At 37.9% G+C, this 25,503-nt stretch overlaps 1 protein-coding gene across 3 annotated transcripts in view; it reads left to right on the top strand.

Moving 5' to 3' along the window:
- Stk3 (serine/threonine kinase 3) overlaps nt 1-25,503 on the top strand; it is a 237,565-nt gene that overhangs the window by 26,401 nt on the left and 185,661 nt on the right. For all 3 annotated transcript variants that reach the window (XM_076911255.1, XM_034517278.2, XM_076911254.1), the window contains exons 2-4: nt 1,699-1,779; nt 3,881-4,009; nt 11,508-11,622. In XM_076911255.1, the coding sequence (XP_076767370.1) occupies nt 1,699-1,779; nt 3,881-4,009; nt 11,508-11,622 (325 nt within the window). The remainder of the gene's footprint in view (nt 1-1,698; nt 1,780-3,880; nt 4,010-11,507; nt 11,623-25,503) is intronic.

Genomic DNA, 25,503 nt, shown 5'->3' with positions numbered 1-25,503 from the left:
CTCCTTCATGTAGTTACTTTGAAGGCAAAGTAACTTCTTTTATCTTTGTTTTTGTTATTTTTTAAAAATTTACTTTTCATTCTTTGACAGTTTCACACACATATAAAATGAATTTATTTCTTTTCACCCTGCTACCTCCTACTTTCACCCTCCTACTTAAGCCCTTCAGTTTTTACCAAGTCTTCCTTCTACAGTGTGTGTCTGTCCATCTGTTTCCCTAAAGAGGGTTGTCTTCATGAGCAGGGGTAGGAGGTTCTTTTCTGGCATAGTCAACGTATCAATGGCTGCCCCATTGAGGTGTGTGTTCCCCTTTCCTCCGTCACTGTTGCTGACCTGATGGAGTACAGGTGACCATAGCTACCATGAGTTCATTGTTGTGTCAGCCATGTCAGATCCAGAAGGCACTGCTTTGCAGCACTCTTCTTCAACCTCTGCCTCTTACGTTCTTTCTAGTCTCTCTTAGGGAGATTCCCTGAGCCAGCAGGTGTGCATGCATGCCTGTGTGCACACATGCATTGTTCTGTTTTGGGTAGAACACTCCAGTCCCTTATTTGCTGAACTTTGACTATTATCTCTTTATTAATCACTGTCTACTGCAAAGAGAAGTTCTCTGATGAAGCCTAACAGCTGCATTATCTATGGGCTTAAAACTATTATTCAGAAGGCAGTTTGATATCATGTTCATTTAGCAAGGCAATAGTAGCAGGCAGAATTCTGTATTTTTGTCTTTAAGTAAAGCGATAAGAGGACTATTGACTGTTTCTTTCTGAGTACACATATATTTGAAGAACATGAAGTATATCATAACAATTTTAGTGATCTTAAGTTAGTAATATTAGAATCAATTATAACACATTTATTTTTACTGTAATAGGTACATCCTTGTAAAAGCAGTATGCTGCATAATGTTTTGGTCTGTAATGAATTATGTATGACACTGACCTTATAAGACTATAATGGAGCTGAATAGTTATAGCCACTGTGATCTTTGAGTACAACACACAGTGTTTATACGGTACTGGTATGAATAAGCCAGTATGCTCTAATTGTATAAAAGTATAACACATGCTCTTGTGTATAGTATATACTGCTTGGCCATGATAATAAATTACTATGTTTATATATTAACTGTAGTGTAGTTCTAATGATTATTTTTAAGTATACTTATTTATAAAAATGTTTACTGCAAAAATGTAAGCCATGCATGTCTTCTGCCATATTCTCTGATAACCCAATTTTTCTGTGTTGTGTTCGTTATGGATATAATAGAAATTGGTGTATACTACCTATGTAATAGTCCATATATATTATCTTGATATGTTAAAGTACATTCCATGGTGTTCTTATTGTGTTAAAATTACCTAAAGTATTTCGTGGAATGGGTCCCCTTTATTAAGTGGGATATTATGTTATTAACAGTCTGTGAACAACTGTATGTTGTTGAGTGAAAGCAATGCATGAAATAGAGCACATAGAACGTGCTATCTTGTCTGTTTGAATGAAAGTCTCACAGAACCTGATTTTGAAGAGGTTTGTATTGGAGTCTGTTGCTAGGCACCCAAGAGACATCCCTTGGGAGGGCTGTTGGCTGTGCACCTTTCATAGTACTTGCTTTTGGAGCAACTGATTATATTGCTTATTACATTGTTTTTGTAAAAGCATTTAAGGAAAGCATTTTTCTTTTTTACTTTTTATCAGTAAGCTAAAAAAGCTGAGTGAAGACAGTTTGACTAAGCAGCCTGAAGAAGTTTTTGATGTATTGGAGAAGCTCGGAGAAGGGTGAGTAAGAACTGTGAAAATATCTTTTAGATAAAGGCAGCATTGTCTGGTCTCTCACCAGAGTGTGTCTGCTGGAGTGAGTACTACTGACTCACGGAATCTGACAATCAGTATCCAACTGTAAAGACCAGATCATGAGAGGTTTGGATGGTAACACTGTCTCTCTCTCTCCCTGCTCACCTCCCTCTGAAGCAAGAAATGTGCTGTAAAGTGAGTTTTCAGAGGTTTGGTCGTCCTGTGCATTCTCATGGATAAGCTTTACCATTTTGCCTTTATTAGACTGGTGGCTGTGGGTATGTTCGGCACCCTAGGACCCATCTTATTTGGGAAAAGACCAGTAGAAGCTTTGAATTGACTGTCTTGAGGGAATGAGTATGTGTAGGCTGATGAATTGTTAACAGTTTCACAATGATAGAGGAATGTATGTGATTAGATCATGGAGAAAGGCAGATAATAAGTATAAAACAATTAATTTCCAAGAACATATAATACATAACACTCCAAACATAAGGTGGAAAAAGTAAAATGAATATAATCCTCACTAAATATGAATGATCACATTAAAAGTTGAACTCTTTGGAGAAAATTAAAAGTAAGGTAGCTAATCTGCTTATATAAGATCCATATAAAATCAAACAGGAGGGATGTTTTCTATTAAAAAATCTCTATCAGAAAGAGTCAAAATAAAAGGAAAACAAAAGGAGCAGTGTTTCCATTGGGTCAACGAAGGGCAGTGTTTCCATTGGGTCAACGAAGGGCAGTGTTTCCATTGGGTCAACGAAGGGCAGTGTTTCCATTGGGTAAATTAAAGGGAAAAGGTCCCAACTGGACAGAGAAGTCCACAGATACGGATAGAAAAGGAAATCCTGTCGTCATTTGGACACACAGTATAGTAACTGACTCTGATGGGAGAGTTATTTGCAGAGTAAGTAGAATCTAGTAAAAATAGATAAGTGTTTTTATTTGTCTTTTAGAAGTGGACAGATATAAAACTTAGAAAGGGATTAAATGTTATTAGCAAGCCTGATTTTGAATGTTTATATAAAGTATCTGTTTGAATTTAGTTGTGCTCTCACACACATAACAAAGGTAGACTTTGCAGTCTTCCCTTTTAAGCATATGGTCAAAGACAGAAACTGACAACTTATAGATTTTTACAAGTCACCTTTTCTGATACAGTTGGCTAAGTTAGACATAAATACAAATGATAAAACATATTACCCTAATTATAAATTGGGAGACATAATCTAAGATGTCCTGAAGAATTAATGCTTGTAAAGCTCTGTCAGAGCACCTGGTGTACTGTGAACCAAGGTGTTTTAACCCTTGGTTTGGAGTACATATTAAATTACAGGTGACTGTCTTTTTTGTTGCTTCTGCTCTGTAAATACACGAATATTTAGTTGATAGACATTCAAGAGCTAGAGATTAAGTCCTCTGTGTCCTTTTATGTGACTACTCATGAGTATGTGGCCTTTTTCTTGAAGAGATAATACTTAAAGAAGCATTGGTGCTTTGGTTGAGAGCTTTGGTGGAGGATTGCGTACTTTTCTTAATTTAGCGTTAAATGGTTCACAATAGTTAGGTGGTGTGCACATCTGCAATCTTGCTGATTTAAGATTGTCCATGGTTGTATAGTATGTTTAAGACTACATGAGAGCTTGTCCCAAAAGAATCAAAAAAGAAAAAAAAAAAAGGTTCACAGTGAAAGGTGCCCTGGGCTTCTGCTTGATTCAGTCTTTCCTTTTAACCTGAAACTTACTTTTCATGCTTGTAATTTCCTTTTCTATCTCCTTAAGCTGCATTTGAGTTGACAAACCGTAAGTTAGCCTCCTTGCCTCCTTGTCTCCCCCGCCCCCTGCTCCTTTCTTCCCATAAGAAAACAGCACCTCACGGGATTTTTACTTGATAACTTTTAAGTTTGTAATTCAAGCAGTAGCACTCCTTCATAAACTTATTATTCCTTTACTTTTGTTTTTGATCATTATAATGATGATTTAAGCTAGAAAATACAGTATGCAAAATATACGTAAAAGTCCCAGTCGTCTTTAATACAGTGCTTGATGCAAAAAAAAGTAACGTCTTGGCTTTCTTTTTTAAGGTCTTATGGAAGTGTTTTTAAAGCAATACATAAGGAATCTGGTCAAGTTGTTGCAATTAAGCAAGTACCTGTTGAATCAGATCTTCAGGAAATAATCAAAGAAATTTCCATAATGCAACAATGTGACAGGTATGAAAATATCTTATTTCCTTGTGTTTGTTTTGATGACTGTCATTAGTTGCATAATAAAATAGATTTTTTTTTTTGTTACCTATTAGTTTTTTCCTGACTTCTTATTGGGAGCAAGACCAAAACTAAAGAGCCCGAGGATAACTGTGTAGACTTGTCCTTTGGACGTACAGCTATTCAGAGAAACGATATAAAGGGGAGGATAACTGTGCAGACGTGTCCTTTGGACGTACAGCTATTCAGAGAAACCATATAAAGGATATACACAGGGAGGGGACCAGTCTGTCTCTTTCCAGGACAAAGTTATGGTTGAATATTAAGTTTTTGATATTTAGTGGCTCATTTAACATTATGTATTATATGGCTTTGGTTTTTTTTTTTTTTTCCATGTAGGGTTTCCTATGTAACCTAAAGTTGACCTTGAACTCCCTTGTAGCTTAGACTGGCCTCAATTTTTGGATCTTACTACTTCAGCCCTTTATCTGAGTAATGGGATGATAGACATGTTCTCTATGTCTGGCCTATAATTATTTTTGTAAATCTGATTCATCAACAAACACTTACAAATCATTTTCTGTTGGACAAGTACTATATCAGGATCCAGAAATACTAAGAAATCTAAGATTTTGTTTTTCTTCTTGAGGGGCTGTGGTCTACTTGGCATAAAAAACATGGACATATATCGGTGACTTAGAGTAGTGGGTACTGACTGGTGCAGGGCAAACAGCCCTAACTTAGAGTAGTGGGTACTGACTGCTGGGTACTTGGAATGATAAAGAGAACAAGAGAGTAGGAGACATTTCTCAGCCAGGGACGATAGGCAGTCTGGAAATTGAGGAAAAGTTTGGTGGAGAAATGGAAGGATAAAAGAATAAGATTTTTATCTGGAGAGGTGAAGAACAGTTCACTTGTTTACTGTAGTGGAAACCGTGAATCCAGAGATTGACAGGGAATCATGTTGGATAGGTAAGTGTGGCTGTTGATGAAAGGTTCTATGTGCAGTGTCTATAGCCTGGTCTTTGTTCTGTGAGGGATGCAGAGGGCATAAATAGCAGTGTATGAGGTCTCTGGTGAACTAGCAAAGGGGAGTATAGTTCTCCGTCATTAAAAGGTCTGAAGGTAGGAACAATGCATCCTCCTTTTCCTTCTTCTCCCCCCCCCCCCCAGTATCATCACAGTGATGCCTATATTTCAGGATTTGTTTTCTCTTGTATATTACCTCCCCATTGCAGTTTCCCCTCCTTCCTCTCCTTCCAGTCCCTCCCCCGACATCTCCTCTCTCCCTCAGATCCACTCCTCTTTATTTCCCTTTAGAAAAGGGAAGGCCTCCCAGAGATATCAACCTAACATAGCACAACAAGGTACAGTAAGACTAGGTACAAACCCTAATATTAAGGCTGGAGGAGGCAACCCAGTAGGAGGAAAGGGACCCCCAAAGCAGGCAAACGAGTCTGAGACAGTCTCTGTGCCTGTCTTTAGAAGTCCCACAAGAACACCAAGCTATACAGCCATACCATATATGCAGAGGAACTAGTGCAGGCTCTTTGATGGTCGGTTCACTCTCTGTCAGGCCCTATGAGCCCTGGTTAGTTGATTCTGTGGGCCATGCTCTTGTGATGCCCTTGACCTCTCTGGCCCCTACAATCCTTCTCCCTCTTCCACAGGATTCCCCAAGCTCTGCTTAATGTTTGCCCGTGGGTCTCTGCATCTGCTTCCATCAGTTCCTGGATGAAGCCTCTCTGATGACACTTATTCCAGGCTCCAGTGTATGTGCATATAGGGTTCATTAGGAACCATTTAACTCAGATTTGTTTTTTTCCTGGTCATGTTTGGTTCCATTCAGGGTCTCTGGGCTATGCAGCCTCTGGTCTCGGTCAGGCTTATTTTTTGTACTAGCCCATATCATTTATTTCATGGCTATAAGAGGTAGGGTGGTTTGAAGGAGAACTTTGCTCCTTGTAGGTTTTAGGTAGGAGTCGGAGGAGACAGAACCTTGTTGGAGGAAGCATCGCCAGGTCTTGAGGGAGGGTTTATAGCTTTTCCCAGTTTCCTACTCTCTCCCTGCCTCCTGTGCACGGATGAAAATGTGACCAAGCTTCCTGTTCGTCCTGCCATACTTCATCTGCTTTGATGGATTCCCTTCACAACCGTACGCCATTTTTTTCCCCTAGGTGCTTTTGGTTATGACATTTTATCAAGTAATAATACAGGAGAGCGGTTCCTGTTAAACCCAGTGTCCACTCTCTAGGCAGGAAGAAGAAGATTCTTTATCAGAATTGTCTCACTCTCACACAGTGTCTTAGTTGGAGACTTACAAGGGTCTGGACACATTAGCATCCCTAGAGACAGTAAAGTCCTATAGAGAGTCCTAGCTATGTATAAAGTCTTTATAGACACTCCCTGACTTACATAGACAGTCCTAGCTATGTATAAAGTCTTTATAGACACTCCCTGACTTACATAATACAGTTTCATGTGAAACTCAAAGCCATTTAGTATAAACCTTACTTTGAATTCTAAATTTAGATTTTTCCCCCTTGAACTACTTTGTTTTTGAGATGCTGTGTAGCAGCAGTAAGCTGTAGTCCATCAGCCTTCTGATTGTGAGAATAAACAGTTAGTACCCTATAATGTCTTGTATTGCTACTTAGGTATTCAGTAGGTTAGCTTTGTAAAGTACATTTGCAACACAGTGTTTTCAGTGTATAGAGGTTTCGTCAGACCTGATCCTACTGTAGAGTCAGAAGCATCTGTATAGTAGAAACAGTTTGGCTAATGAAGTGCTTGAGTAATCCTAGGGGAATGTTGTTGGTCCAGTATATTTTACTTATGTTTTAGATATGTTATATGTTTAGATTATTTTGTATATTTTCTATTATAATTTGAAATCAAATAGTAATAGGACAATATACTCCTTAATCTCAGATCAAAGTATGTAACTGCAAATTTCTCCCATACTTTGCTGATATTTCACTTGGTAACTTGGTGAGAGTATGGCTGCTACAGTTTGAGCACAAGGAAGGACTCTGCTGGACTATCAGCTGCACTTGATACTCTCCTGATGTTGTTGCTACTTTATTATTATGTAAAGAGCCAAACATGACAAGGATAGAACAGAAGTGAACAAAGTGAGCCTGTATGCATGTACGTAGAGCCTGGCATAATTGTCACCAGAGGGGCTCCATCCAGGAACTGCTGGACTTCTTATTACTTTTTATCATTATATAAAGTGGGGACTGATGGCATACTTCTAAAATTTTTTATTTGCTTCTTAGAAGGACTGGAGATAAATTTAGGGTCTTGCTAGCAAGTACGTGCTGCTCTGCTGCACTAGGTCTAACCCCTTAGTGTCATACTGTAGGAATTTCAGTTCAGTGTTACGTAGGAAAGGGAGGAGCCCAGCTATTAGCTGTTCATGTACACATAGGTGGTAATAAAGCCGTTGTTTCCTTGGCCCCAGGATACTTTGGAACCTGTAAGTGCTTTCTAGATTGTTTTGTAACAGTGTGTTACTTGTTTTCATTGTCTTCCATTCTTCCCTCGGTCAATCTGTTTTCTTCCTGAATCTAGAGTGAACTGTCCAACATGCAGATTTTCTGTTCAGTACCTTGAAGTGGATTATTACTACCTAGATAAGTCCAGCGTCCCAAGGACAGCACACAGTGTTCCTTAAGTCCCACCACTCTTTCTCCATTTCCTCACTTGAGTTCCTTTTTGTAGCCTGTTCACTTGGATTCTTGATTCCCTGACTCTTAGATTCTCTGAATTCAGGGGTTCTTTTTTGTTCAGTATTCTTGGGTCTTGCCATATACTACAGTGTTTTGAGTGAATGGGGAGGGAGACCAGGCTGGCCTTGCACTCACAGAGATCCACTTGCCTCTGCCTCCTGGCCTTGCTATATATTACTGAACATATAGTTCCAGTGTGGACAACTTACTAGGACTTTTAAGATTTATTGATCTAAGTTTTTCTTAATCCAGACAAGCCTTTCCATTTCCTAGTGCATTTGTGGCACTCTTATTTATTTAGTGTTTTAATGAGATTTTTCCTTTAATTTTCTATCTATGTGTGTGTATCTGCATGTATGTATCTGCACAATGATCTGGTGCTCAAGGAAGCTAGAGAAGGGCCAGGATTCCCTGGAACTAGAGTTGTGGGTGGTTCCGAGGCATCATGTCAATGCTGAGACCTAAACTCAGGCTCTCTGCAAGGACAGAAGTAGCTTGTAACCACTGAGCGTCTCCCCAGCCTCATATTTAGTATTTTAACTACCAATCTGAGCAGCATTTAATCACTTTTCTTTTTTTTTTTTGATGAGAGTAAGTCTTACACATTTTTCTTCTCAAGCACTGTTATCTTTTTTCTCCTATTTCTTGAGAAGACTCATAATTTTACTTCTCAGAATCCATTCTAATGGCTTGCAGTATATTTTTGTTTGAATGATTGGAATTAGCATGTGTGAAGAGTACAGAGAAGAGGGTTATAGACTGTGAGACCTTCAGGAGTAACACAGATCTGAATTCTTCTATGCACTTACATTTTCAAAGGGAAAGTAAAAGGATGTCAGTACGAACAGAGTCCTGGAACTTTTACATAAGTTTATAGCTGACTGCCTTGGCTATAGGAAAAACTTCTGAAATAGTTATTGAATGAAATAAAGGCCGAAATGAATATTGATTATATGATTGCTGTTTTTTTATATTTAACCTTCAATTTTATATTATAATTATTAAATTACAAAATATAAAAAATGAGTTGGTGAAGGGACTGGACAGTTAGCTCAGTGATTAAGCACACTGGCTGATCTTTTAGATGACCTAGGTTTAATATCTAGCACCCACATGGTGGCTCAAGCTGTTGGTAAGCCTAATTCTAGAGGATCTGATACCTCTTCCTGGCTTCCTTGATTATCAGACTCTGACATTGTGTACAGACATGCATTCAGACAAAATACCATACACATAAAATAGAACTAATAAAAAAATAGTTGGTTAAAAGATCATAAAAACACTAAAAGGCAAGGAAAACAAGAGTTGGAAATGAAGTTAAAACACGTTACATGTTAACTGCTAATTATTGATATAGATGAATGATTGAAAATTAACATAAAATTATTTAGAAGAAAATAAATAAAAGTAGAAAAATTTCAGCTTCTGAAATTTGGTCAGAAAAAAGGAGATAAGAATTTTTCTGGACAGCAAAATATCTTGGTTTTCACACTTTGTAAGAATCATAGTGGATGTTTTAAACTCGTAGCGATTGTCACACATATACTGAGTAGTATATTTAATAGAGCTTGCTTTGTGTATTGTTGAGAGGTGCTGGGAGAAGCCACGGGTACTGAGACTTGTCCTGGGTTTGAGACCTAACAGTAGTGTCTGTGTGGTGTGTGAGTGTGGGTGCAGGTATCTGTGTGCAGTGTGAGTGTGGGTACAGGTGTCTGTGTGGTGTGTGAGTGTGGATGCAGGTATCTGTGTGCAGTGTGAGTATGGGTGCAGGTGTCTGTGTGGTGTGTGAGTGTGGATGCAGGTATCTGTGTGCAGCGTGAGTATGGGTGCAGGTGTCTGTGTGGTGTGTGAGTGTGGATGCAGGTATCTGTGTGCAGTGTGAGTGTGGGTGCAGGTGTCTGTGTGGTGTCTGAGTGTGGGTGCAGGTATCTGTGTGCAGTGTGAGTATGGGTGCAGGTGTCTGTGTGGTGTGTGAGTGTGGATGCAGGTATCTGTGTGCAGCGTGAGTATGGGTGCAGGTGTCTGTGTGGTGTGTGAGTGTGGATGCAGGTATCTGTGTGCAGTGTGAGTATGGGTGCAGGTGTCTGTGTGGTGTCTGAGTGTGGGTGCAGGTATCTGTGTGCAGTGTGAGTGTGGGTGCAGGTGTCTGTGTGGTGTCTGAGTGTGGGTGCAGGTATCTGTGTGCAGTGTGAGTGTGGGTGCAGGTATCTGTGTGCAGCGTGAGTGCTTATTTTTCAATCATCTGCAGAGGTCAGAGGTTGGCTCACAGGTTGCATTCCAGGACATGAACTCAGGTCCAGTGTAGTAGCAGCACGGGCTCCCAACCACTGAGCTGTGTCTTCTGCTTATAATACCTTATAATACTTTATAATACCTTCCTGTGTTCTTTTGTAATATTAACATTTATTTATTTGGGTGTATTTCCCAAGTGTACATGTGAAAGTTAGAAGAGAAAGAATTGGGTCTCAGTCATGTAGGTGCTGGAGATTGAATGCAGGCTGTTAGGCTTAGGGGTAAAGTCTTTACCTGCAGAGCCATCTTGCTGGCCCTATAATACTTTTAAAAAGATCTGTTATTGTATTTTCTTTATGTGACACTGATACCTTAGTAACGTAACTGCCCTTTGATAAAGCCGTGACTAGATGTATCCTAGAAACAAGTTGTCCTTTAAACAACCATGTTTTTTTCTGGGTGTCTTACTCATGCATGTTTATTTTTAAATCATCTCCTCTCTCTAAGATGTTTTTAGATTTATTTATCTTATTTCATGTGTATGGCTGTTTTGCTTTCACAAATGTCTGTGTAGCACTATTTGTATTTGTGCCTGGTGCCTGTGGTGCCAGAAGAGGCATCAGATCTCATTGAACCTAAGTCACAGATGGTTGTGAGCCATGTTTGTCCTGGGGCTTGAACCTGGGTCCTCTGGAAGAACAGCCAATTCTCTTAACTACCAAGCCAATTTATAACTAGTTTTACTCACATTAAATCCTTTCTACTATGTTCTCTCAGAATGTTCCACTATGTTCAAGTCTCTTTTGAGTTCATGTAAAAACTGTGTGCAGCATAGTGTATGCTGTCCTGTAGTTTAATCCTCGTGTATTCTGTGATTATGGATGCTTTACCTCTTCTCAATTAGGGAAGATAGTTTATGTACTAGTCTCAGGTAGCATATTAATAATCAGTAATGGTAATACAGTTCTTTTGTAATTTAAGGTTTTTGGAAAACAACTTGGTTATGAACCCAGCTCATTTATCTCTGGAAGACTTAAACTGTCAGTTAAGAAATACTCTAACTTGTTAATAGTATTAATTGATTATATGCTGTGTGTGTAAATAATTTTTCCTCAAGAACCTACAAAGGCACATGAATGAGAGAAGTCCCACTTGCCTTCATTGAAATATACATTATTTTGAAGTTAAACATGAAAAATCATTTAGAATAGTTATACTTAAAATATCTTTGTTAAAGGAAACTACTTCCATTTGTTTCTAATATTACATAGTAAATGCCTTGCCAAAATAAAGCATTATTTTTGTTGGGAATCGCTCAAAACACTTGGGCCCCCTCTGGCTTGTAATCTTGTTAAATTTTCATCCACGAAGTAAAACCTAATTATACACAGTTGCTGAAATCTAGCTACAAACTATTTAATGTAAATAGGGGTTTATTCATCAAATTGGTTTGTTGAAACATGAAATGCTGAAAATGTATTGGGAGTAAGAAAACACTTTCCTTTGCAAATGAACTAAACCCAGTGTCTCTTCCTCAGTCCGTACGTGGTGAAGTACTACGGCAGTTACTTTAAGAACACAGACCTCTGGATTGTGATGGAGTACTGTGGAGCCGGTTCCGTCTCAGACATAATCAGATTACGGAACAAGACAGTAAGTATTTAAAATTGCTTTGTTAATCTCATTGTAAAGGTTCCACGGTAGCATCTGACTAGTAGTTCTTGTTACAAAGAAAACATTAGTGTGGAAAAGGAGATGTGTAGGCAGGAGGTTGAGAGAAGCCGCTTCTTCCCAAGGCGTGCCAGGCACTGCTAGGTCCTCTTGTACTTTCAGTTACTGCATCTGCTTAGTTATCTACGCTCAGGAAGTGATGGCTAGAATTCTATTGAAACTTCATAACATTCATGACCTTTCCTCCTCTAAATTTTTTTGTATTACCATCTATAGCTGGTAAATAGTTGAAGTTACATTTCTGAATTTTTGAAAAGTAATTGATTTTTTTTCTCAAGTGTCCATGCACACAAGCATGCACACAAGCACACAAGCAAGTGTGAAATGAGGTTAGCAGAGTGTCCATGCACACAAGAATGCACACAAGCACACAGGCAAGTGTGAAATGAGGGTTAGCAGAGTGTCCATGCACACAAGCACACAGGCAAGTGTGAAATGAGGTCAGCAGAGTGTCCATGCACACAAGCACACAAGCAAGTGTGAAATGAGGGTTAGCAGAGTGTCCATGCACACAAGCACACAGGCAAGTGTGAAATGAGGTCAGCAGAGTGTCCATGCACACAAGCACACAAGCAAGTGTGAAATGAGGTTAGCAGAGTGTCCATACACACAAGCACACAAGCAAGTGTGAAATGAGGTCAGCGGAGTGCACTACTTAATAAAAATGAACTTGCTGGTTTGTAGCCTAACTAGAAGACCTGCTCATCAGTCCCTCCAAGTCTCAGTGGCCTTTTTATGTGAGTGGTAAGAAGACCTATCAGTGAAATGACTTTTAATTCAGTTTCTAGATGACGTTACTTATGCTGTCAAACATGTCTTGGTAACATAAATTCAGAAAAAGCACATAACTACTTGAATCAATTTGTGGTTAACCAGAGTCATTTTAAAGTTTGATTGGTAAAATACTTGGACATTTATTCTTTTTTTTTTCCCCCTGCGGAGAATATATAGTAAATAGAATTTCTTTAAAAGGAAGTAAGACAGAAGTTTAAATAATCCCTGTTTTGACAGACGATTAAATCATCTGTGACATTTTAATTAGTATCTTGGAATTTCTATTTTTCTTAACTAGTATTTATGTAAATCAGATGACTCCTAAGTGGCACAACAATTGAGAATAATTACACCCCAGTTAGAGAAGTGTTATAAAATTGTTCAGGGCTGACCTCACTTCATTTGGCATTTAAAATTATCAAATAAGAGATGGAGTAGAAGTGTAGGAAATAGAAAACTTTAGACATCTATTTTCATGGTTTTAAAGTGGTAATGTTAACCATTGCAAGCACAGAGTAGGAGTTGATTCAAGAAGTTTCTTTCTTGTACCAGTAATTACAAACTGTGAAAGTATCTACAGTTTTTATAGATGCACTTGGATGTGAATGCAGTCCTGAGGAGTTGGTGTCACCATTTAGCCTGGGAGGGGTTCTTTCCCTCCATATCCTTTATAAGGAGACAGTCCTTGGGCATGTTACAACTCCTGAATGAGGAACAGCCCAGTTGCTGTCTTCCCAGAGCACATTATATCTATACTGAAAAAGGCCAGGAGTGGCAAAGACATGGATGGGGCTGTTGGGTGTTTTCTTTGCTTGTTACCTCATTGGCAGCTTGTGTGAGTTCTCGGGAGCATTAGAGGACCTGTTTTCTAGTACATGGCTATTCTCTGTGTTTATCTAACAGGACTAGCATTGTTTTGGAGATTGTCAGCATAAGGATTTCATTTCTTTTTTGAGTTGTTGGGAACTCACCCTCCCTTCCCCACGTGGGATTCACTCTGGTAGTCGTTTCCATAGTCATGAAATTGTGCTTTCCCCAAATGTGGCTACCTCAGTGTTTATGGGCTGTGCTGGTCCTTGTTGTATGCTTTGTTGTTTAATTCTTTGTGCATAAATATACATTGCATATATAATGTATAATATATAAAATGTGTAATATATATATTTTCTGTAAGTTTGCGTTAACAGCTTTTTATTTCTACATTTCCCAGTTGCATGCATGCAGAACTTTTTTTTTTTTAATGTGTAAGATGGTAATAAATCTTAGGGTTTTTTTTTCTTTTTACTTTTAAAAAAAATATGGATTGCTATTTTTCTGTGATACTGGTGATGAAATGCAGTGACTAATGCATTCATGCATGCTATAGAAGTTCTCCACTACTGAGCTGCACCCAAAGCCCTCCTCCACTTTGTTTCTGTGAATCTTGGCTGTCAGTGTTGATTAGAAGATGCCATTGTATAAGTATTTTCCTCCTCTGTCTCTCCCACTAAGTTTTGTTGTTACTTTTAAGATTCAACCTTTGTACATAGTATATAATATATATATATATATGTGTGTGTGTGTATGTGTATATATATATATGTAAAGATACATATATATACATACTTTACACATATATATAGTATATATATACTATATATATAGTATATATACTATCTCTCTCTCTCTCTCTCTCTCTCTCTATATATATATATATATATATATATATATATATAAACATATATAAAAGATATGTAAAGATATATATGGATGGGAAACCTGTATTTTGGTATTTGTCCCACCTTTTGATATAGCTAGTATAGGTTTCTTTTTTTTTTTTTTTTTTTTTTTCTGATTTTGGTGATGCTGGAATCTCATTATGCTGTGCAGGTGTTTTCCACCACCAGTCCACCCAACCTGTCCTCTTTTTACAGCTTCATACTTGTGGTCAGTGCTGGAAACCTGTGAGCTTCTCTGACACACACAGTGCTTGTTGCAGTCCCCTCTGCCCTTCTGTAGTCCATTGTGTATATTTTAGTTTAGCTGTTTCCCTCCCTTCCCCCATCTCTCTGTATCACAGCCTATTGAGTTTGTTTTTGTGATCATTATTTTCTTTCAATTTTCTTACTATTTTCATGGTTTTGGTCTGTGCCTGGTTATCTTTGAAATAGTCTCTCTAATTCCAGCACTTGAGAGACAGAGTCAGGCTGTGTGAATTCTAGCCTGGTCTACATTCTGAATTCCAGGTCAGCCAAGTTTATGTCATAAGTTCCTGTCTTAAAAAAAAAAAGGGAACTGAGGGATGTAGCTCAATGGTTGGGTGCTTGACCAGCATGCATGGAGCCATAGACTTAATCCTTGTAATAGCAGCAGAGACTAACTAACTAACTAACTAACTAACTAATTAACTAAATGAAAAAAATAGAGATGATTTGAGTCTCTGAATATTGTTGTCTTCTTCCACCAAAAGCTTTTTGCTTGATTCTGCCAGGTAACAATAATTCTGGACCACTTTAATCCTATCTGGACCAGAGGTAATTGTATCTGGTGTTTAGCCTGCCTTTACATCTAGGCCGTAGAGCTCAGTGGCTTCTTGGTAGGGTTGAGATTCTAATCTTGGTCCTCACCATTCAACATTTGTGTTTTTCCTTGGCTTCTTGGACTTTATTCCTAATTTTATAGGTATCTTTTGAGAATAGCTGCCCCTTTTGTTGGGCTTATGTTCGAGGCTTCCTTTTCTCTGAAACAAGAAGCTGCTTCTATACTTGACTGGTATCAACTGGTTTGTTTTTGTAGCTGGTTTAGTTCTTTTGGCAGCAGAGTGGTGTGGTTTATCTAGCACACAGCACAGCACAGCAGAACCCTTTCCTAATGGCTTCTCCAGGCTCGCTGTGGCAGCCTTGCACCTACCTGGCCTTCACCTTTGTGTGTGATTTGGGCAAGGGCTCCATTTTTTTTTTTTTCCTGGTAGAAGTTATTTGTTGTGACACAGTTCTATCAGATGCTAAGCCTGCGCTGCTGAGCCTGAGTGCACATGGCTCTGCTCAGCCTCTCCTCTGGTCACTCTGATTATGTGACTATTTTTGTAGCAAAGCAAGCTTCTAAATCTGAGGCACACCCGATACCTTATTTCTCTTTTTTAACTTCTAAGTTAATTTGGGTCAATTGTCATTTTGCTACTCATAGTTATAGAGAGAGTATCTTTGTAGTCAGTTCTCAGAAGACTGATTTCTTTGCTCACATATTTAAATGCCCTCCTAGATTTTGAAACATTTGCTTTTGCTTCTAGGGCTCTCCCCACTCCCACCCCTATTGTGAGTGGTGCCTTTCCCTGCTTCTATTTTTAGTTGGTTTCTGGTGATATGTAGAAATACTTTGTGCATATTATCAAAGTTCATGATTGCATACTCAGTCCACTTTGCCTTTGGTTCCCCTCTGAGCCTATATCTTGGTTTTTTTAACCAAATATTTATTTACTTTCTACCAGGTGCCCTTCTTTTAATTGAGCTAGTAAATAAAGTCCAGTTTAAGTCCTTGTATTGGTCCTTGGTTAATGCAATAGTCCTTCCTTTTTTATCTTTTAAAATAGTTTTTTTTTTAAAAAAAGATTTGTTTTTATTATATATTTTATTTTTATTATACACTACACACACATACATGAATGTTTGCCTGTATGTATGTGTGCTGTATGTGTGCCTCATGCCTGGAGAGGCCAGAGGGCATTGTCAGATTCCTTGGGACTGAAGTTACAGAGGTTTTACGCAGCGGCATGGGTGCTGAGAGCCTTTGCAAGAGCAGCCAGTGTTCTCAACTGTCCTGACGTCACTCTGGCCTCTTCCTTGTAATCTTTTACAATTTTAGAAGTTTAATCTTGACCCAAGAAGTCCATATCTTATATTTTGGGTCTGTTGTGAGTGTGGATTTCATCTGGTTTATTCAATTGACTTGTCATACATATTTGTCTGAAAATGCCTTTGAAATGGCTTTTCCTATGTTTATATTTACAAAAGTGCATTTATGTATAGCATGTGGATGTAAAACTTCATTTCTGTTTTAACTTTTATAAATCTAAAAACTAATGCATGATCATTGAATTTTCTTTTTTGTGGTTATCTTAGAATTGTGAATATAAATGTAAAATATATTCTGAGAATCAGGTCATGTTGGTATTCATATAGACTCACAGATAAATATTCCTGTACAGTTTAGTGTAAAGGTTTTCTGTGTATTATATGGATTCCAGCCATGTTAGTAGTAACCTAATGCAGAGTAATAGGAAGGTAAGGTCTTCTGTGTCTCCATCTTGACTGACTTCATATCTGTTTTCTCTCGTGTGTGTGTGTGTGTGTGTGTGTGTGTGTGTGTGTGTGTGTGTAACAATAATAGTTATAGAAGAAGAGGTCATGCGTTAAGAAGTTGACAGTGTGGGAGAGACAGGGAGTGGAGAGGGAGTGGTCTGAGTGGAGGCAAAGCCATACCTGCTTATGTTAAAGTCTCATCTTAGATGCATGTCTATGTCTATAAATTACTCAGCTTTTATTTTTCAGGTCACATATAGGTTTATGCTTTTTATATGGTTGTGAATCTTTTATTAATTTGAAAAGATAGGGTATAAGAAAATTATATTTGTTTATATGTCAAGAATATTTTTATGTTTCCATTTTCCTTTGACCATTGTTTAATATTGTACTCCTGCCATAAAAATAAACACATCTTACTGTAAAAAGAAAAAGAAGAAAACAGATCTAAGTTTTTGTTAACAAGTTGACAGTAGAGCTTGTGTCTTTTTGTTGTTGCTGGTTGCACAGCGGTGGCTTTTGAGGCACTTTTAAAAGGTATTTGTGGCATTGTGCTTATTTTTTAAATCAAAATCATTGATTTAAAATTTTGACCAGGTGTTTCTTTGAAAATTTAAAACTAAAAGCACAAGAAAAAACAAACCTAATTTAGGTTATATGCCTTCTTTTTTCCTCTTTTTTTTGTCTCTTTATTTATTTAACATTCCACTTGCTGCTCTCAGAAGTCCTTCCCCCTGTCCCCTCCTCTTGTCCCCCTCACTTCTTCTCTGAGAGGATGAAATCCTCCTCACCTCCACCCCCAAACTTACATCCTTAGTCTCTGCAGGGTTACTTATCTTTCTCCCACTGAGGCCAGACAAGGCTGCCTGTTGGGGAACAGATTCCTCAGACAGGTGACAGCTTTAGGGATGCCCCCTCCCCCCCCCCCCCCCCCCCCCCCCCCCGGCTCCAGTTGTTGGGGGAGTCAAGACTGACCTGAATATGCATATGTATGTGTAAGGTATGTCGCAGTTCAGTCTTTGGTTGGTGGCTCAGTCTCTGAGAGCACCCAAGGGTCCAGGTTAGTTGAGTCTGTTGGTCTTCCCTCCTATGAAGTTCCTATCCCCTTCAGGGCCTTCAGTCCTCCCAAGTCTCCCCTTAAGGAGTTCCTGACCTCAGTCTAATGTTTGACTCTGAGTCTGCATCTGTTTTAGTCAGCTGCTGGGTGGAGCCTCTCAGAGGACAGTTAGGATTGGCTCCTGTCTGCAAGTGTAACAGAGGATCTTTAATAGTGTCAGGGATTGGTGCTTGGCCTTGCAATGGGTCTCAAGTTGGGTCAGTTGTCCCTCAGACTCTGCTCCATCTTTGTCCTTGCATTTCCTTTTAGACAGGACAAATGTTAGGTCAAAGTTTTTTGTGTAGGTTTGTGTGCTTATCTTTCCACTCCTGGGAGCCTTCCCCATCCCAGGTCTCTAGCACTTCCCAGAGATCCCTGCCCCCCCCCCCCAGCAGCTGTAGATTTCAGTTTGTGTTTATCTAGGCTATAGCATAAGCACTACTAGTATTTTGCCTCCTACATGTTTATAATTTGCTGCTGTTTTGTCATACACTGTGGACTTGTGTTTATTTATTCAAGCAGGTTGTTAGAATTGAATTCAAATGTTACATTGTCTTCTCAGCCTTCCAATGTTCTTCTCAATTTCATGGTGTGGTGAATTTGCATAATTTTCATCTAGAAATACTTGGTTTAAAATTCCATCTCTTTTTTTTCCAATTCTTATAGTTCTTAAATGTAAGGTAGGAGAATTCTGAGTTTGAGGTCAGGCCATGCTGCATAGCAAGCAATGTCAACAACCAGTCAACCAAACAACAACAAAAGTTGACTTATTTGAAATTAATCTTTTATTCCCTAGGCAGTTTGTGTTTATATAGTAATTTATTGATTAAGTGGATTAAATCTTCTAGTAATAGTGGTTCTCAACTTTCCTAATGCTGACACCCTTTAATATACTTCCTAATGCTGTGCTGACCCAAACCATAAATTTATTTCCGTTCAAACTTCATAATTGTAGTTTTGCTACTGTTATGAATTATAATGTAAGTATCTAATCAGTAGGATATCTGATTTTTGACTTTTGTGAAAGGGTTGTTTGACCCCAAACGGACCCACAGTTTGAGAACACTGTTGTAGCATGCTTGTTCTTGAAGGGGCACAATAAAGGATACCTGCCAATACGTTACAACTGTTGTTTCACCTGTTTCTGACTAGTAGTTATGGCTACCTTTCCTCGGAGTTTTAACATTGGTCTAGTTCATAGAAAAATTAAAACTTAAATTCAGTATGCTGAACGTCTGTGTTGAGTGCAAATAAGCTGCCAAAATAAAGCTTAACCCAGAAAAGAAGAGAACAGCATTGGGCAAGCACTTAGAGTGTTTCCAAGGACAAGCACCTTTCCTCTGAGTTTTCTTTTAGGAAATATTCTAAGTCCCTGGAAGAGCTGCTCACATCAGGCAATCTCTAGTAAATGTTCATTGGATGGTCAGGATCGGCTGGGTGCTCATCTGTGAATATAAAATAACTACATCTATTCGGTGTTACAAGGATATCTTGAAATTTGTATGGCTGTTACATTTTTCTGTTAATAATGCAAATTATTGAGTAGATATGGCTACATATTAAAGAACGTATACACAACTGGCTTACTGTTAACATCTGTTTATGTGAAATACCAGGATTAGCTTTCTGACTGTTAGAATGTAATGTTTTTGTATATAACTCTTCGTTTATGTTTAAAAATACCTTTCTAAACCTCCTTTGGTTCGTGAAAATGAGTTGTGTTGTAAGTACAAGTTAATGTAAACATTATTATTAGTATTATTACCACTACTATTAAATTCATTTAAAACAGTAACTAAGTATATTTATGGGATTAATGTTAGAAAGTTCCTTTTGAAGGAATCTAAAAATAAGCAGGTATATAAAGTATATTTAGCATTTCTAAACATTTATTTATCTTAAACATTGTATATTGCTATGAAATTGAAGCTTTTTAAAGATAAGCTGTAGTTTGGATTAGAAGTTTTCAACATGATCCATATGTAATTAATTATAAAGCTGGGCACTGATGTGTGGAAGGAAGTCTGTATCTTAGGTGCTTGTCCTGTACTTGGAAACACTAAGTGCTTGCCCAATGCTGTTCTCTTCTTTTCTGGATTAAGGTTTATTTTGGCAGCTTGTTTGAACTCAACACAGACGTTCAGCATACTGAATTTAAGTTTTAATTTTTCTATGAACTAGACCAATGGTCTGGGGAAAAACATAATTGAAAAGAATTTCAGCTTCCTCACCTGTTAAGTGACAATAAGACTTTATAGTTTTTTGCATGTGTGACAGCTTTATTTACATGTCAGTTGAATGGAATGAAGTTAATAATACTAATAATCATTTTTATATTCTTTACATCTTAGATGGTAATGTAAGAAGATAAATGCAATTCTGTAAAGAGTTAAGAACTGTTAAAGAGAAAGCAAGAATATTTAGATTAATACAATTAGGAGAAAACTAGTTGCTTAGCAGATTCTTAAGAGAATAGCAGACATTGACTGATACTCCATTTAACAGAGCACACTTCATGGCTTATTTTGGTCATTGCTTTGTCTCTAGCTTTTGAACAGCACTTAGCAAGTAAGATGTTCTGTAAATACTTAAAAACCTGGAGACTTAGTGACCAAAGGTTCAGTTGAGAGAGGGCAGTAAATAGCTTAGGTAAGGAAGGAAGGGCCTTGAATTCTGTTTCCATTTCTAAAGTCTGGTATAACCCCTTGCTTACCCAAGGAGAATGCCTCAGCATCTGTTTTAGATGGCTTTTCTTTTTCTTAATCAGCTCCTTAGGACCATTGCCATGTTTGATGGGTCTGTGTGAGGATTATGTTCTTGTTACATTTGTTTTTTCTGGAGATTTTCCCTCTTGTCTTCTCATGGCGACCAAAGCAGCCATGTCTCTTTGTGGTTTTCTAATGTCTTCCTGTGTGCTGCCTACTGTTCCTGTTTTCAAATGTGTGGGTACTTTCTTGAGGAGTCTCTCCTGAATCCTCCTGATTTCTTGTTCTAATGCAGACTCGTTGCCTTTTAGGTCTGCTGTACAGCTGCAACCTTGGGCTTTCTTTCCACTGGACTCCTGGGTTAGTGCTACAGTTTTCTTACGTATTTCCTGTTTCCTTCTTGCTTTTTATTCTCACCAAACTGTCTTCTTTATGAAACATAATTCTGCTATTTGAGTTCTTATATGTCTGAAACTATCTTTAATTTATTTGCTTTTGTATGTAGTTGGTAGCCTATAAAGAATTTCAAATAAAATATATATTTTTTTTCTTAAAAATTGAGAGACTTGGTTCTGTCATTATCTAGAAATTTGGTGGTGTTTTTGGTTTTGTTTTGTTTTTGATAACCGTACTTAGGAATTACAAAGGATGCATCAAGACTGTCTTGCATGGTAAATTCTGTTAGGTTTACAACAGTGGTACTTGGTTGTTTCAAGCCCACTATGAGACTTTTGGTAGATAGTGTGAAACAGTATTTACATAATACTTGTTACATGTCAGGTACTTTTCTAAGTATTTTACATTATGTTACAACATTAGTCATAAGATTCACCAGCTGTGAGATAAGAACTGTGGCTGATCCTTTTACAAAGGAAAGTGGAGTCAATGAGAAGTAGAAGTAGGTTTGGAGGACAGAAAACACCTGTTCTGTACGTTTGAGCTATAGTTGTCAAACACATGGAGTCTAGACCAGAATTCCAAGGTGGAAGTCATGCCTGTGCTGTGGACTTACTGTGTTTTAACTTCTTTGTGACTTAGTTTCTGCATTGACTGCAGTGAGATGATTACTTCATTGAATGTTTTTAAAGGTAATACCCAAATGAGTGACCTGTCAGAGCAGCTTCTGGCACATCGAAGCCTGCTTGTAAGCATTGGTATTGTCAACATCTTACCATCCTTTGTAGACTGCAGGAAGTGTTGTCATCTCATGAATGTACCTATCAGGTAGGTTTCCATAGAGATATGCAGAGGACTAGGGGCCCAAGTATAGAGCTCTAGCACTTACCAGGAGGCTTGGATTGCTGTTAATTAAAGAAGTAAAGAAGACGTTATATTTATAGGCACAGGAAGAGTCTCTTCAGTATAATCAGGCATTGGCTATTCAAAATGTGTGAGAATCTCACTAGCCTTAGAATTAATGCTTTGAAAAAAAAAAGAGGTAATGCTTTGTTCATGATAGCTTTGATTCAAACACTTGATTTAGAACATTTAAAATGTATTTACCATATTGATATTACTTAAGGGCTTCCTTAAATAGGTTTTTTCCTTTAAAGTATACCAAATTCTTATTATAATTTAGTTTGCCTTACAATTATATTGTTGATGATAATAGATGTCTTTGTTATTTATGGATTTGTATTCCATAGTGTGCTTTTCTGTGGGCTTATGTCTGCCTTGTACGCCTGGTCTAATTCATGTCTGCCTTGCCCAGTCACTTTGTTGCATGTTTTCTCTTTGTGTAATAGATACAGTTCATACTGGATTTACAACCTCTCATATATTGAGTGCTTTTCTGGTGTTTTGTGATCTCTTTTTCAGGACTCTTTTCATGTGGGAAAGGACTTTAAATGTCTGCCCACTGACCGTTTTCACAGTGCACTCTCAGTTCTCTCTCTGCAGATCAAGGGATTAGAGGCAGCGTGTAGATGTATATTTACATGTGGTGTAAGTAGTGAAAGCTTTCATTTTTAGATCACTAGCTGTGGGACTTTGTGAAAGATTAACCTTTTTTTTCTTTGCCAGACATGTGCAGCCCAGATTTCATGAAAGTCAAACTTTTTTTTGCCCTCTTATATGTAATAACAGTTAAAGTATTCTAGTTATGTTCTAACGTGTGCACTTTGTGCTGAGAGGAAGGTTTGTGTTGTTCTGAAAGAGTCCTATAACTCTTTTTATTGCTGGAAACTTTGGATACTTTACACTCTCAGATCTCTTCTTTTGGGTGGGATGATATGGAATGGTGGTCTGCTTTGCAGTCTTCCAGTCTTCTCTTTATCCTGAATACCCAAGAGCCCTTGTTCAATTACATTGTTTTAACTAAGGGAGAGGGAAAGGAATTTGGATCATAAAGAAGTTGGAAAATGAAGACTGACCGGTATTCAGATAAAGTTTCACATGTAAGCTTGCATATTATTTTTGAAGGGTTTTGGTCACTATTCTGTTTGATTATATTATGTGTCATAAAAAATAATAGAAGTTGAATCATTGAAGGATTTCTAACATGAAATCTGAACATAGTATCAGTTCAATTTGAAGTAAACATGTAGTGTGGCCAGAATAGGCAAAGTGGCCAAAAGGAGACCTTTAAAGAATCGTCATGCATCTTATAAAAGACAATTTTATTACACTTTTACTAGCCCCAAATATTACATTCCTTTTGGTTAGAGGCAGAAAATAGGAGTCAGTTCAGAGCTTTTATACTGTTACAGATTCAGAATAACTGTTAGCGTTTCTGGAGTTAGTTTTTTATATATAAAAACCTCTTGTCTAGGGACTTCTCTCTTTCATGCTAGCTTCTAGGTAGTGTATCAGTTTCAACTGTTGGTCATAAGTTATAGAAAACCACATTATACTTTTAATTAATTAGTTAATTAAAAGACAGAGTCTCACTACAGAGACTTGGCTGGCCTAGAACTCACCATCTTGAACTGTGGGAGAGATCTCTATTTCTGTCTCCCAAGTGCAGGTGTTAATTCTTAATAAAATTAGTATTGTATGTGGCTTGATTCAGGGTTGAAAGAATGAGCAGAGTTTGCCTGTTGTCATACCTCCATATTAATGTCAGCTTTGCCCGACTCTTCTTCCGTAGCTACAAGATGGCTGCCAACAGCCTGGATTCTAGCTTCAGAGATCCAGTAGTAAAGAATGATGGTCCTGCACCTCAGTGCTTCAGAATGGGCTGTGCCTTTCTCTGAGCAGTTACTGTGAGCCTTTGGACTGTGATGTGGTAGTTGACTTACCTTGTGGCTATGATGGTTGACTAGGACATGGTCTGCAGATGGCGAAGTGATTGCCTTATAAGGAAATCAGAATGTGTTAGTAGGAGCTTGATGTGCTAGACTGGCCAAAATGAACAATTTTTTTTTTTTTTTTTTTTTTTTTTTTTGCTTTTTATAAAATTAAAAGTTCCCTAAAATACATCAAGAATTAAAAGAATTTAAAAAGCCCCTCAAAAATAGCTTCCATAATGAAAGCTAAATTTTGGTAGCCGTGCCTGGTGACACTGGTTGTCAAAGCTGTTACACTCCTAAATTCCTCTCATACAATAGACATAGGAAGGTTAATGTTTTACAAAGAGCCTGTTGCTTCTATTCAGTAGTAAGTGAATTCTTCTGGAGAGTCTACTCATGGCATTAAAGTCCAGTGTTATATTTGTGGTCCCTAGCCTCTCTGTTTATAGCAGTTTCCTTAATCAAAGGTACTGCAGTGAATTCATTTGTGTACTAGGGTCTGAGGAGAATGTTCGCTTTTCATCATGGTTATAAAACACCAGAAGTTAAAGTAGGAAGGTTAGTCTGGCGCATGATGTTCATCTGGATCCCCTGCTTGTTCTGCTATAACAAGGCAGAAGAGTCACGGTATGAGGCTGCAGTGAGTGAAGCTGCTCATCTCAAGGCTAGAGTCTGAGGGAGGGGGGGAAGAGCAGGGCACGACACATCCCTCAAAGTCCTGCCCCACAGCTGCCACACCGTCAAATAGCCCATTCCTTATCAGTCGGTCCATCAATAGACTAATCCCTTAAAATCTAGTGACCTAACCTCAGCTATGTACAAGTACAAGTCTTTTTTGGGCATTTCATATTCAAATCATAGTAGAGTGAGTGTTTTGTATAGAAGGTGATACATTTCTTTTTATTTGTTGCCTCCCCTCCAGCCCCTCCCCCCAGTCAAGATTGAGTTTTGGGTGTTGTAAGTCACAGCTTTAAAACAAATGGAAAATAATGACAATCTGCATAGGAGTATAATGGAATGCTTATATGTTTTTCATTCCCTTGGATAAAATGAGTTCCTGTCCTGTTTTTTTTTTTCTTCTTCTTCATATGCACTTTATTGATTAATTCCTACTATTCTTGAACAATAAGTATCCACCTTGAGGCATACTTTTTTGTGATATATTATTCTTTGTGGGGCTTTTCTTTTTGATTGGAATAATGGTTTTTTTTTTCTTTTCAAGGCATGGCATTTTAGGATAATATAAACATAAGTGTATAACATTTGTAATAAATGTATCCCTCATCCCTCATCAAAGATGCACCTCTTTGCAACAGACAAATTATTACAGAAAACTGAAACTGGTCAAAATTGAGAGAACATTCATTGTGGGATATATATATGTATATGTATATATGTATATATGTATGTATGTTTGTTTGTTCTGACAGCAAAGTATCAGTCACATCAATGAAGAAGGGTCTAAACTTGTAACAGTCAATGGATCAGGAAATCTGCTATAAGGGTGTGTCTTCCCCCCCTCCCCATCTGCTTTTATACCATTTTAATTACATGCAAGTATTAAGATCAGTTCTAGGTTAAGGAACTAGCAATACAATAGATGCAAAATAGTCAAGGAACAAGCAATACAATAAACACAAATAGTCAAAGAACAAGCAACGCAATAAAAAAAAGTCCTGTTATTACTCCCATGATCACTGTTTCTAAGGGCTTATCAGGAT

Source organism: Arvicanthis niloticus, chromosome 13 (assembly GCF_011762505.2).
Source record: "Arvicanthis niloticus isolate mArvNil1 chromosome 13, mArvNil1.pat.X, whole genome shotgun sequence".
Taxonomy (NCBI): Eukaryota; Metazoa; Chordata; class Mammalia; order Rodentia; family Muridae; genus Arvicanthis; species Arvicanthis niloticus.
The sequence above is the reverse complement of the archived record's forward strand: the minus strand, read 5'-3'. Positions and strand labels throughout refer to the sequence as shown.